The sequence below is a fragment of the Rattus norvegicus genome, chromosome 5, assembly GCF_021556685.1.
Source record: "Rattus norvegicus strain SHRSP/BbbUtx chromosome 5, alternate assembly SHRSP_T2T, whole genome shotgun sequence".
Lineage (NCBI taxonomy): Eukaryota > Metazoa > Chordata > Mammalia > Rodentia > Muridae > Rattus > Rattus norvegicus.
In genome coordinates, this window is record NC_141538.1 from 17,906,553 (window position 1) to 17,920,026 (window position 13,474).

The 13,474-nt window shown below is 38.9% G+C and overlaps 1 protein-coding gene across 2 annotated transcripts in view; it reads right to left on the reverse strand.

Annotated features, from left to right (window-relative positions):
* The window catches only part of St18 (ST18 C2H2C-type zinc finger transcription factor), a 125,776-nt gene that overhangs the window by 25,960 nt on the left and 86,342 nt on the right, over positions 1-13,474 (reverse strand). For both annotated transcript variants that reach the window (XM_087660513.1, NM_153310.2), the window contains 4 exon segments: positions 9,509-9,754; positions 3,983-4,098; positions 1,578-1,640; positions 829-897 (listed from right to left, as the gene is read on the reverse strand). In XM_087660513.1, coding sequence (XP_087516639.1) covers positions 829-897; positions 1,578-1,640; positions 3,983-4,098; positions 9,509-9,754 — 494 coding nt within the window.

A 13,474-nucleotide genomic window follows, 5' to 3' on the forward strand; every position in this document is an offset into this window, starting at 1 on the left:
TATGTTGTACCTTACATTTCAATCTTTTAATTACTAACCCCCCCAAAAACTCTATTTTTTAAAAAAAATGTCAGTCAATATTCAAGACTGTATTTTGACACAATAAATTTTACTTTACCATCTGAAAATGGGAGAAATATTTGCATATTTCCAAATTCTTATTATTTTTGGATTAAAAAACTTCGGATTTTTATGTTGCTCATTATTAAGCCTTTAAGATGTCCTATAGTGTGAAATTATTGCATAATAACTATAAATATACTTATATAACACATCGGAATATATAACATGTTAGGAATATAAAACATCAATAACTAGACATTACTATACATGTAACCTAGAGGAGACCTTGTAGACAAAGTAGAACTGAGCCCAAATGATGCTTAACAAAGTGAAAGGCAGGTGGGAGACTTTATTTTTGGTTGTGAGCCTAGCCTTTAACGGCTGAGCCATCTCTCCAGCCCATGGTGGGAGACTTTAAATCCTCATGATTTCTTCAAACTGATGGTGAATGTTTGCTACACCTTCATTAGTCTGGTTTAGTAAATACGTTCTGAAACCAACAGCAGAACGATTGTGTTTTTATGCCGTTTGTTACAAATCACTATAAAACATAAGCACCACCCCCTTTCCTCCAATCCCGGCAAGTCAGTCTGGGAGGGATATACAGGTTCAGGTTCAGTCCTTTCAAAGTTTTCACACATGTTTTTTCCTGCTACTCAGTCAGGTACAAGTGTATTTTCTCTTTACAAGGCAACATGGACACTGAACAGTGAGGGTTCCACCAGGGTGAAGGAGGGCACAGAGGTCATGCCTCCCAGCACTTACTTAAGCTCTTGAGAGTTGGCAGCCATGAGGGACTTCAGAGTCTTATCTGCTAGAGGACATCCAGAGACACTACAGAGGGAAGAGGAAGAAAAGTCCAGCACTGACATCGACAGATCTGATGCACAGTATGTCCTGCATTTGTGATTTACATTAAGTTATGGGTGACCAGGAATGGAAAAGAATTAACTGGGATTGAATCTCATTTTACTATTAAGGAACATGGTCTTAAGGCGGTTTCAATTATTGTTGCAAACTAGATTTGCTATTTATCAACCGAAGGGCTATAATCTACTGAGAACTCAGTGATCAGCAGTGGCTGGCCATCCATTCTCACTGCTGCATCATCCACAGTGAAACCTCCACTTTCAGTCACAGCCCACAGGAAAGGAGATGCTACATCAGGAAAACAAAGAGATCCTTTCATTGTTCAGCCTCATAACACCTTTATTTATTTGTTCAGGACCAGAAATGCCACCTCCATAGTGAGAAGCCCCTGTGCTTTCTTTGTTTAATGCTAGATGGGCTATAACCTGACATGAACCCTGGGTTGGTCTGGAACCAGGACCAGAATACTCCTTTTAACAAGAATCCTTATGTCCACGGGCCATATCTAAATCTCTGAACAATACAATAACCTCCACTTTTAACTAACTCATGCATCATTTCCTAATTTAGAGAGCAGCTTGAGTTTGCAAGATGCAACAGACCAAGATGATGAGACCCTAAGCACACACAAGGGCATTTGGTACCTGCGGTGAGATGCATAGTTGCCTGTGACATGGCCGCTTCCATCACACCCTGGCGTGGGGCAGCTGTGGCAGCAGAAAAACACATTGTGAGTATCAAGTGCATTTCAGAGAGGGTTTTCTTCCTGACAAATTACAAAGCATTTTCTCCTTTCAAGCCTGTACTGCTTAGGAAATGCAAAGGCCAAAGCATTAAATTCAGAGATAAAAAGGAGATTTTATAGGAAGGAAAAAAGTAAGCATAGCATGTCCAGCCACTTCCTTAGTTTTTTGTCTTTTAATGTTTTGTCCAGATTTCCAATTCACACAATGTGGGAAGTGATGCTAACATGTTGTCATAGCATAACACAATGGTCATATAACATCTGAGTCAACACTCAATGCTGTTCTGTTTTCTGAAAAGATAAATTTCCACAGCCCCCCAAATGAGAACAGAAATCCTGGCAGTAGCCCTATGATACATTATAAAAAGGAATCTTTCTTCAGAGTCTTAAAGCTACTTAGTATCTCTGAAAGTTCAGAAATTAGAAAGAAGAAAACCTCTGTCTGATATGTAAATTGTTATTTACAGGGGAAAGTTACTGGTTACAGAGAAATAAACAAGAGATTTAGTTACAAAACCTCTTGAGTAGTTTCCCTCAAAGCTGTAACTACACAGCAACTCCTAATTCCCAGCCAGTCCCAAAACAAATTCAAGGACATCTGTCAAAGGTAGCCCACTGTGACCTGTGTCTCTTCACATTTCTCACAGACTTCTGTCTTAGACTCCTATATTTTTAAAAAAAACCTCACAAGAAGTTTGTTATCCTCAGGAGGTACCTTTCCAATTAGAGAATCCTTAGTTTTCTAAACACTTAAGTCTTTAGATGCTATTGACATTACTCATTTAGAGTGCACAGATGGACTGAAGCTGCTATCTGTGGTCACGTTAAGGATCTGAGAGAAAGGCAGCTCCATCATTCAGGCATACATAGCGTTTTCACTGGTATCCTGCCCAGAGCAAAGTTTTTCCTGTTCGTGCATATTAAATTGAGAATGAGGTTCTTCTGAAGAAACTTTGGGGATTAACATTATGATACTAACCTCCTCTAAATAGTTTCCCCTTGAGGCACTTATTAATTGTTTTAGGTAAAGATGATATGAATATTAGGGATTTTAGAGGGATGTTTGCTTTTCAGGGACTGATCTAAATTGGAGCCATTTAATTCTTCTTCTGTCCCTGATTCAGGATGGGATATAGACTGACTGACTGATTTATTGACTGACTGACTGACTAACTAACTAACTATGTATGCATATATATATGTATATATATATGTTTAAAAAACTAAAAAAGTAATGGAGATTATATTCAGGCTGAGTTATCATTTTGGTAAACATTTATCCTTTAAATACAGAAAAAAATCTTTGAACATTGTTTAATTGGAAAATGCAGGTCTGTCAAGTGTTTGGAAATTTGTATGCCCAAATAGTGTTCTAAAGGCACTGTGTTCATTTTATTTCTCTTTTATTTTCAACTATGTTCATTAAGACTGCCAAAAGATACAAAGAAGTTATACTGATTTTAAACCAATTATCTGTAAATTACCAATGAAGATACTGTAACATATAAATTTGATTAGATGAAAAATTAAGGCTTTGTGGTATAATAAGGTCAAAAGAATAAATAACTAGTGGCAATATTATTTCTGACAGGAAAGTGATATTCTTAATTGAGTTCCTGTAGGCTTCTGATATCAGGTGTCAATTCAAATCTATAGTGAAAAATATTATGTAATATTACATAGGGTGATATATTCTTGGGGGAATTTCTGATAAAATTACAAAGTTAAAGGGTGGAAACTAGGTATTTTTCTTCAACACAAGACCAAAGGCAACAGAGAAAAGTGTCCATGGATCAAAACTTCCAAATTTTGATCCACAAGCCATAATTAACCTTTATTTTCTTCTCAATGGATGAAGTCTGATACTTTGTAGCAGTGACCAAAGGATGAATAACACAGGGGTACAATGTGATGGTTTGATTCATGTAGACTTTGTATCTCTTCTGAGTCAAAAAACCCAAAGAGGAATGAAAATCGTCCTTTCTTAAGTCATGCTTTTTTAGAGTTTTACAAGGTTAGCTGACTTTCTGAAGTCAGGACTTGGATACTGTGAACCAAAACATCTTTAACTGAAAATCTGTAACTGTAAGTATGTCTATCTTGTTTTTAAAGGACAGAGTTCCTACCTCTTACATACATACATTGGAAGGTCCTAGTGTAGTGCTGAGAGCTAGGTACGTGCTAACTAGTTCAGCTTTCCTAAATAGTTTCAACTTTCATGTATAATCCACTGTCACTCTCAGTTGTAAATTTATGTCTCTGAATTGCAGAATCTCTTCGGGCAGGCGGCTGAGCATGACTTACGTGATTAATTCTTTCTTGAGATCTCGTGTGTGGAGCTTGGGCTTTGGACTTGGAATAGAGGCCTCTCCAGCAAACTTTTTTTCCTCTAAATTTTCTAGGGAGTTCACAGGGTCTTTCTGGAAAACAAACAACAGTCAAAACAAACAAACGAACAAACAACAAAGGTAAGTGGGAGAGAAGGAGGCAGAAGACATTAGGAAACTCTGTTAAGGCAACTGGATTTGAAGCTATTGGTGTCAGGTTTGAGCTTGGCTTGAAGACTTGGCTAGAGTACTGCAAAGGATTTACATAAAGAATAAACAGATAATAAATAAAAGGATATATTTTGATTGTTATAGACCTTTATCTGAAGAGTGAGGGATTATAATTGAGAAGGAAACTCTGTTAAAGGGTCACATCTTTGTGACTATGAAGACATTTCTTGAACTGTAGGGCTGTTAGTATATTATATTAGGGTGGCTCACATTTTTCTCATTAAATAAACATGCCCCAGTGAACTCAGGAATCATGGTTTTCCATGTTCAGCTATCATAGCAGCAGCAAAACAAAAGGAACACTGCGCCACAGAACAGGCACTAGTAGAAATACCTCAATTGATGCCATTTTATGCCCAATTAACAGACACCAGTGTGGAACAATACCATCCTTCAGATTGTTTGTGCTGCTAAAGTATTTTGTGTTACTTTACTGATCAAAAAATAGTTGCTACCAATATGTACTGGAAGGGTAATGTGTCCTTGTATAAACTGCAGCGAATGGCTGTTTCAATGCCCCCGCCACCATCTGCAGCAAGGTAGGCCAGTGAAGTGGTGAAGCTTGTTTTTAAAGCTTTACTATGAAAATGGCTGAAGTGAAAGGTTCCCTGAGCATGGAGATTTACACCCGCCCATTCTCCCACTCACTCTAATATGGATTTGGCTCAGGAGCAGTTCCATTCTAGCTTAGCCTCTCCTTAGCATGTCCATTTACAGCCGAGCACGAGGAGGTTTCTGGTTGAGGGTTAAATCTGTGTCTTACAGAATGTGGGATTATGGAAGGATTTTAAAGGAAATGAACAATATTAAAGCTCAAACTATTATACAGCTAAAATGTATATAAAACAATGTTGGTTAGATGTATGCTATTTAATTTGGCATGGCAAAGTGTTATAAAAGGTTTTTCCAAGATGGCTTTGTTCGCCTTTTAAATATTTTATAACTTTTAAAAGTGTAGACTCTTTTATGCTTTCAATTGTTTGTATTTTCTGGTTTTGCTTTAAGTCCTACTCTGCAAACCTGCAGAGAAAGTAAATACATGTGGCCACAACTAAAAGAATTGTCAGGATTATTTCTGATACAGAAACATATTATACTATATGAATTTTCAAATAGCATCCAGTGTAGAATTAAGTAATGTTTTTCCTACTGTTATTTAACACTTAAAAAAGTATAGTTTTGAAAATAGTAATTTTGTTCTGTGTAAGATGTCCTAGCAAAACTCACGCACACGTGTGTGCGTGTGCGTGTGTGTGTGTGTGTGTGTGTGTGTGTGTGTGCATTTAGAGAGAACACGTGTGTACCCAGATCCTTCAATGTACAGATGGAAGGTTATATTGATTTCAGTAAAGACCAGAACATAATGGTAACATGAATAACAGATAATAGCATCTGGCACTTTTAAAATTTTAAGCCCTGAAATCTTTGGAGAACTGACAGTTGAATAAAGCTGACAGCCCTAGTTATTTCTCAGTGCTTTCCTTTTGAGATATTTTGAATTTTTTCCAGATTCAGGATATTTTTTAGAGGGCATCTGGACAGGCTATTTCACTGAGAGAGATAGACAATATTTTCTGAAAATTACCACAAAAATTAAGCAACTGTTGTGCATATGAACTAGATAACAATGAATTAGAAATAATCACTCAATTTCCGGTGGTGTGAGAGCTGTGAGGTAGGGGCAAATGGGAAAAAATACTTTCAGGTTTTCAAACATTCACAATGAACTACTGAGGTGTACACAGTGTCCCTACACAAGCACAGCAAAGGGACCCTTCCTCAGTCACATCCTACGGATTTGTCAGTGTATCAGGCTTTAGTCCTCATCCTTGGACCTCCCAAGGCACAGATAGCTTCCACACACCTTACCCAAACAATCTCTTTCCTCTTCCTCTTTCATTTTCTCCTCTGACACTTCTTTTCTCCTTTGAAATGTTTCTTAGTATTCCCTAGCAATCTCTATTGTTTGTTTCTTTCTTCTTCCTCTGTCTTTGTCTCTCTCTCTCTATCTCTGTCTCTCTCTCTGTCTCTCTGTTTATCTCTCTCTTTCTTTCTAAATACATTTGCCCCACTTTCCTTTTGTTTTTTGTCCAAGCTGATCACTTAATTTGTGTAATACAAGGACCAACAACCATACCTTCCTGTGTATCAATTCTCCTCTCTGGAAATGTTAGTAAACTTGTTTCACAGAATGGTTGGGATAATGTGACATGCTTCAGAAGGAGTCCTTGTCTTTTTTCTTAGTGTATGTGGTGTTCCTTTGATGTCTTCTTCTTTTGTTTTTCTTTTTTTCAGAGCTGGGGACCGAACCCAGGGCCTTGCACTTGCTAGGCAAGTGCTCTACCACTGAGCTAAATCCCCAACCCCTTCTTTGATGTCTTCTAAACAAGGATTCTGAATACAAATTACTTAATCCATGTTACTTTTCAAAAATGGTATCTATCAAGCCTCATACTTGTTACCTTCAAGATTCAATACAGTATGTGAAAAATACTCTCTTTTCAGAGAATACCTTGGTACGGATGACACAACAAAAAACAAAGATACGTAACTGTACCAGGGAGTTCCAATGATTGAATATCACTTTTGTGTGAGTCTCCACCAACTATACAAATATCTACAAATGAAGCATTTTTGTTCACTCAGGAAATCACGGTGTGTCTATTCACAGAGAGCATCCCAAAGTCTTCCCAGACTGTGTCACTGGGATAGAATTTCAAGGTGCCTTTTAGACCTGAAGTAAGCCATTGAGAACTAGATTGAAGAACCGTTCCCCATGATTGTTCGGGGGAGGGCAGTAATGGGGGGAGGATGGGAGGGGAACACCCATATAGAAGGGGAGGGGAAGGGGCTAGGGGGATGCTGGCCTGGAAACTGGGAAAGGGAATAACAATTGAAATGTAAATAAGAAATACCCAATTTAATAAAGATGGAGGAAAAAAAAGAACCATTCCCTTTCTCCCTCCTTCTTTCTCTTCCTTTCTCCTGCTATGTGTATGTGTGTGTGTCCCTGCACGTGCACAGAGAAATGAAACACAGTCACAAATATATGGTGGTGTAGGGAAAAGCATAAAACATTTGGATACATACAACTACCAAGATGAATCCAAATGTTTCTTTTTAAAAAATTTTATAAAAACGATTGGAAAGCAAAGATAAAAATGTTGTTAGTAGACTCATTTTTTGACACTTGATTATAAGCATGATAGACAAGAAGGTAGTGGCAGAAGGCACAGACGTGTAGTGACAGCCATACTGTCCTGGATACCCTATGTGAAAGAAACACACACTCCAAGGCTCATTTTCTGCATTACAACTCAGGATCACATCCTCCTGGCTGACACAAAGCACCGAGATGGTAGGAAGGTTTCTAATACATAAACTGACCAAGGATAGGTCATCATAGACACATAGTCAAGGGGAGAATGTTTAAAAGCCTTTTGTCACATGATGTTTAGCTATCAGAACATGCTGGAATTCCTTTCATAGAAGAATGTGATGCAGTTGTAGCTACGCTGTACCACCCTGTTTCCCTTGACATGGAATGAATTCTGTTCCACGCATGTCAGCTCTCAGCACCCTGCCTGCTGCCTCTTCGGCTCCACTGGTGCGTGGGAGAGGGGTGTAACTTTGGTTTGTCTGCATATACAGGATGGCAGTGGGAGAAGTTTGTAGTCAGCACTGCAGACCAATATACTGCCTGTGACAGTAAAAGTCTTTGGGGTTTTAAAGCATAACAGAATCTTCCAGTTAGGGTTATTTAACTGATGGTGTCTATGTAAAGATCTGAGAAACTCCAGCTAGGTCGGTACAGTAGTGTCAGACTAAGGGAAGCGGCTACTGCGTTAGTCTATTCACCCTCCAAGTAGTGGTACAGATCGTCATGGATGATGTTGATACAAGGGATCCTGGGGCCAGGGTTTGTTCCAGATGATTGTCTCTGACCACCACAGTGGGTACCTGCTTGTGCTACCTTTGCTAGATCATTAAGAAAGAATCTCACTGTGTAGTGAGCCTTGAAGCTGGCCTTGAACTCACAATCTTCCTGCCTTAGATTCTTTCATGCTGGAATTAAAGACTTGCAGGTATGTACCCCATGCTTATCTTTTTACCCCAGCCTTTGGTGTGAGTCCTTTCTAATACTATGTGCAGGCCTGAGGGCAGGCGTGCACCCTGGTGGAGATGAGACCTTTTTGTTTAGTATATCTCCTGGACCTCACTGCTTATCCCTAGAGACACCGGAAGGAATATGTAGAAGAGGGGAGAAAAGGAATGGAGAATCTCCTAGCCTGTGGTCGCTTCTGTAGATGTTGACTCTAATTTCTGAGACAGTAGACAAAAAATCAAATTTGATACCCTCTCCTGTCCCAACCAAAGTCTCTGAAAACTTAAATAGCTGAACAAGATCATTAGTATTTCTGGAGTCCCTTAAACACAGCACCTGGAAAGCTCATTGACAACAAACCTGATCAATATCACAATAGGACCTCTTACATCCATCAGCAGGTTACCTTTGTAATTATGTAGGACCTAAGCATCTGCTCAGGCCAAGCCAATAGCTCACTCTACAGAAACAAGGAGGGCTGGATGCTTCTCACCCTGTCACAAATTTGGCTCATGAGTTTGTCTTGTGGACTTTGGGATAGATTCCACCTACATGTCCAGGATATGTGTCCCTCTAGTTACTCAAACAACCTTTCACAGGCATGCCCACACTTAGACACATGGCTCTGGCATTTCAAGATTCTTACTGTCCCAAGCTCAGTTTCACTCTGATTTAAACTGTGTTATTGAGGTAACCATTTAGTGTTGAGTAATGCATTGATCCTTACAGGCCGCTGTGAGGACAACTCCCACCATTGTATGAATAAAATACACTTTAATGATGTTTATCTAGGCAAATGACCTGAAAAGTTGACTCCATTAATAAGTTTCATCTAAAGTTTAAAAGCATTATTTTATTACGATCCAAAACAAGGCATCAGCACTGAGGAAATGGCTCTTGCTCTTCACACAGAGGCCCTGGGTTCAGTTTGCAGCACTCACATGGTGGCTTATAGTCATCTATAGCTCCTGTTCCATGGGGTCTGACCCCTTCTTGTGATGTTCATATCAGGCATCAGGCGTGCATGTGGTATTCATAAATAAACAGAGGCAAACTTTCCCGTAAAAATAAAATGGAAATCTAAAGCAAGGCTTCACTTTTTGTGAAGACAGGAATGTGAAAGAGACTTTAGGGTAGAAATCTCGTTGATAGCCATTGACACAATACCTCTTTCTCCTCCTCTGTCTTCCCGTGGGATTTGCTATAGTTGATAGGCACATTCCAGCCTTCTTGGTCACAGAGAGCCTGATAGAACGCAGCATTGACCAGAAGGCTGCTTGCTTTGAATGGGGATGAGGATGGGGTTGCAATTGTAGTGTGTGAGGAAGTCGGGGGTATAGACTTGTCGAGGATTCGATGTTTTTTCATGCTTAAGTCCAACGTGCCGTTTTCATCCACTTCTATCTCAGCTCCCTGATGGAGAACAGAAACAGAAACAGAAAGCGTCTCAGCAGTGTGCAGTTAGAGCCTAGCCATGCAGGGCTTTTAAGGGATAATTTAAAATGGAAGCTTTTTATGGTAGAATATCTGCTTATAAATCCAGCTTTCTGGTTTGCATTGGGTAACATTCATTCTTAGGCAGACTTTAAAGAACAGTCCCATTAGTGTGCATCATATTTCTGGGTTTAAACAAAGTAAGCTAAATATGAATAAGATTCACTGGCTAAAACAGTTTTACATACATGCATGTTTTTAAAGTTTAGCTTCAAAAGTCTTTTCTACATGACAGGAGTATTATTACAAGCTTACCATTTTCAATATTAGTATTTGTATTTAGCAAAAGGGATGTATAACTTCCCGACTCCCTGAATCATTATATTAATCAATATCATGGATACGTAGATATGAGCAGCTAGAAGAGAATTTCCTGGAGTATTTGGGAGTAGGAAAGCAACATGCACTTTAGATCATCTGAACTGAAGACGCTTGGGAATATTGTGATGGGTGGGGAGGAAGAAGTGCTCTGTGTAGACTGATTTCACCCTGGGGACTTAGGGTTTCAGTTTTATAGTGAAGATCTAGGATAAAGGTGTATGTTTTCTAGTGTTTCATGGGAGATTTCATAGTGAAGAGGCTTTCCAGGCCCAGCTCCCCGGGGAAGCCTTTGACCAAGTGGTTCCCTGTTTCTGAGGAGTAGCCTCTCACTCTGGGACTAAGTCTGTGGCCCAGTTCTTTTTCAAGATTTGCATGGTAGATGACTTTTGTTAACAGTATCAGAGCTCCTCAAACCTGGAAGAATATGCTTCTTAACTTTCCAAACGGATCAAATAACCTTGCTACATCACCCATCAATTTACTTAACTTCTTGACAAGTTCTTGATTTTTTCCTTTTTAGTTGGCAAAGAAGTCTTTTGATTATGTTAGCAGGATCCATAACTCCTACAGTCACCAGATCCTGACCAGGACATATGTTTTCAAAGCCGTTCTCATGCCTCTCCTTGAAGCAGTCACCATGATACCTTTGCAACTAGGCTGGGGTTGCTGCTTGTGCTTGATTAGAAATAAAAGTCTCTTCTTTTGTTTGTTTTACCTGCAAAGTTCCCATCTAGTCTCACAGCTCTTCAGCATTTATGGGAGGTAAATACACTTCTAACGTGACAGGCTAAGATGCTTTGGCCGTATCTTTCTGTCCCCTTTTTAGCAAATAGTTTAATCTCCTGTGATAGTTTTAAGCCCTGAATTTGACATTACAGCTTATCCGGGATAATAACATAGTAACCACAGCATCTTATGCCATCTGTATAAAATCAAATACATTTTTATACCAGCATTAATAAACCCCAGTTACAAAAAATCCAAGATATTAACTGTATCGGTGCCACCAGACCCTTTCTTACATGAGCTCACAATACATTCTGCCAGTTGGGCATCAAAACATTTTTTTTTTTTGCTTTGTAGCTGATGTGTAACTATAGCAATGAACCAGAGCAATAGTAATCAAGTTTAATGGCTAACGTAAAGTAAAATGCTAAATATTGTAGTTGCTGACATTTTTCATAAAAAATTGAAAAAAAAAAACTTGGGTTAAGGCTGCACAACCAACATTCACATAAAATTCCAGACCTCTGTGACAGATGGCTTAGGAAAAAGAAGCCATGTGACTGGGCTGCAGAGTTTTATAGTGCAAAACCCATAAATAGTGCAGATTCAAGCTTTGAAAAATATCAACTATTCCAAGAATAAAGTCTCTCATATATATGTGTATACATGTATATATTAGTTTTTAGTAGAAGTATTTCAAATACTTTTTAAAATTTAGAGATTCTAGGAGCCATTATGCATTTGTCTTGCATAATTAGGGTTGATTAGAAAAATCTCAGGCTTAATGTTTGAAAGAGACGTCCCAGGACACCTGAGTTGGGAAAGGGGATGCTGTGTGCTGGGGATAGGAGTACAGATGGGCTTTTAAGTAACTGCGCAGATGCATCCAACAATTACACTGTGGCAGGAAGGGCCCTTTCTACCATGATGCGGATCACACATTCACAGCATGGGTTTTTATTCAGAGCGATACCACCAGGCATCATATTTCTCTGCTTTGATCTCCAAATGTCAGCACAGAAATCTGGGCAGTGGGAGAAGTTGGTGGAGAGGCAGGGCCAGAGGTGCAGTTGAGGTGGTATTTCTCTCTCACTCTTTCTAACACTTAGATCTCAGAAGTGCTATCTGGGACCTTGTTCTACGTATTTATACTTTATTTCTTGGGGCTGGTTTTCAGCTCAGGAAGGACAACATAGGCCATCTATTGATGCTGCCTTTGAGTTACTGCTATAGGTATGTTCACTGCATTACTAAGGACATGCACGGTATGATTATAACACTACAGTGGAAGGAACAGAGAAACTGAAAAACAGATTGTTCTGGCTTTCAAGGACTTACTTTACGGATAATGACTTGTAATGAAGGGTAATAAGTTTATTATCAATGATGGTTAAACAGAACGTTTACAGACCTACTGAATGTAATCTTCATTTCTCCTAGAAGATAAAAAGTGGCCTAGATGTCCAAGAGCAGGGGCATGATTAATGTAACCATGTCACCTCTGATAACTGGAACATTACCTGGTTAGTGAAACTATAATTATGAGGACCAAAGAGCAGATAGAAAGTCCTTATATAACTGAAGACAGAAACCAAGCCCATTCTTTTTCCTTACTCAGCAGTAAGTAAGTACTACCCCTGTCAAGATAAAAAAATGTGAAACATGTTTATAACACAGAATTATGCAGTGCAGAGAGGAAATGACTAACCTAAGGTGTGAAACTGAAATAAAGTTTAGTTCCCTAAATTTCTAGACTTTATTCACACAAGACAGACATTTACATTTGAAATCAGAGTCTAGTGAGTTCCTGGTGGTTGGACAGGACATGAGCCATAAGGTATTTTAGGAAAGAATTAAGGCTATGTGTAAATTCAAATTCAAATTCAAATTTCTTTCCCAGAAATTATAGTTGTGCCACTAAGAGAATAGTATTTAATATTTCTGTACCACTGTTTCTTCCACTGAAAAATGGAAATGTATTATCCCTGGTACAGTGTTTAGGAAGATTTAAAGGGATTCACATGGTCAGAGAGTTTATGAATAGTACCTAGCACACAGTAGGTACTCTGTAAATTACAATTCCCAGAAGAGACATAGTCCTAGGCTACTGTTTACAGGGCTTAAGAGTCAATCTTTTGTTTATTTACTTATTTTGAGACAGGATCTTGCTAGGTAGCCAGGATAGCCTCGAGCTAACAATACCCTGTCTCAGCCTCTCTGGTTCTAAGGTTATAGGCTGAACCACCATGACCAGCGAGGAACCAGTTAGTACGTATTTAGTTATAATATACTTATGCAGTTGGTTCCCTAAGATCCGTACCTTGAGACCTCCATCATTGTTCACTGACAATGTGTGGTACAATGTGTTTAGTTGTTAAAATCTGCTTGGGTTCTAACCACCCAGGGTCCATTGGTAGTGCTGTGAGCAGGCAGCACTAATGGCATGCTGTTTCTAGGCCTTGTTCAAGCGAAAACAGACTTTGAACTTTAAACACTTCAAGTAAGTGTCATTTTTTTGTTTTCTTTTAAGGCACACTGTGCATATGTCATTTTGTCTAAACAGGTGGGGAAAACACCAAAACAAACAACAGA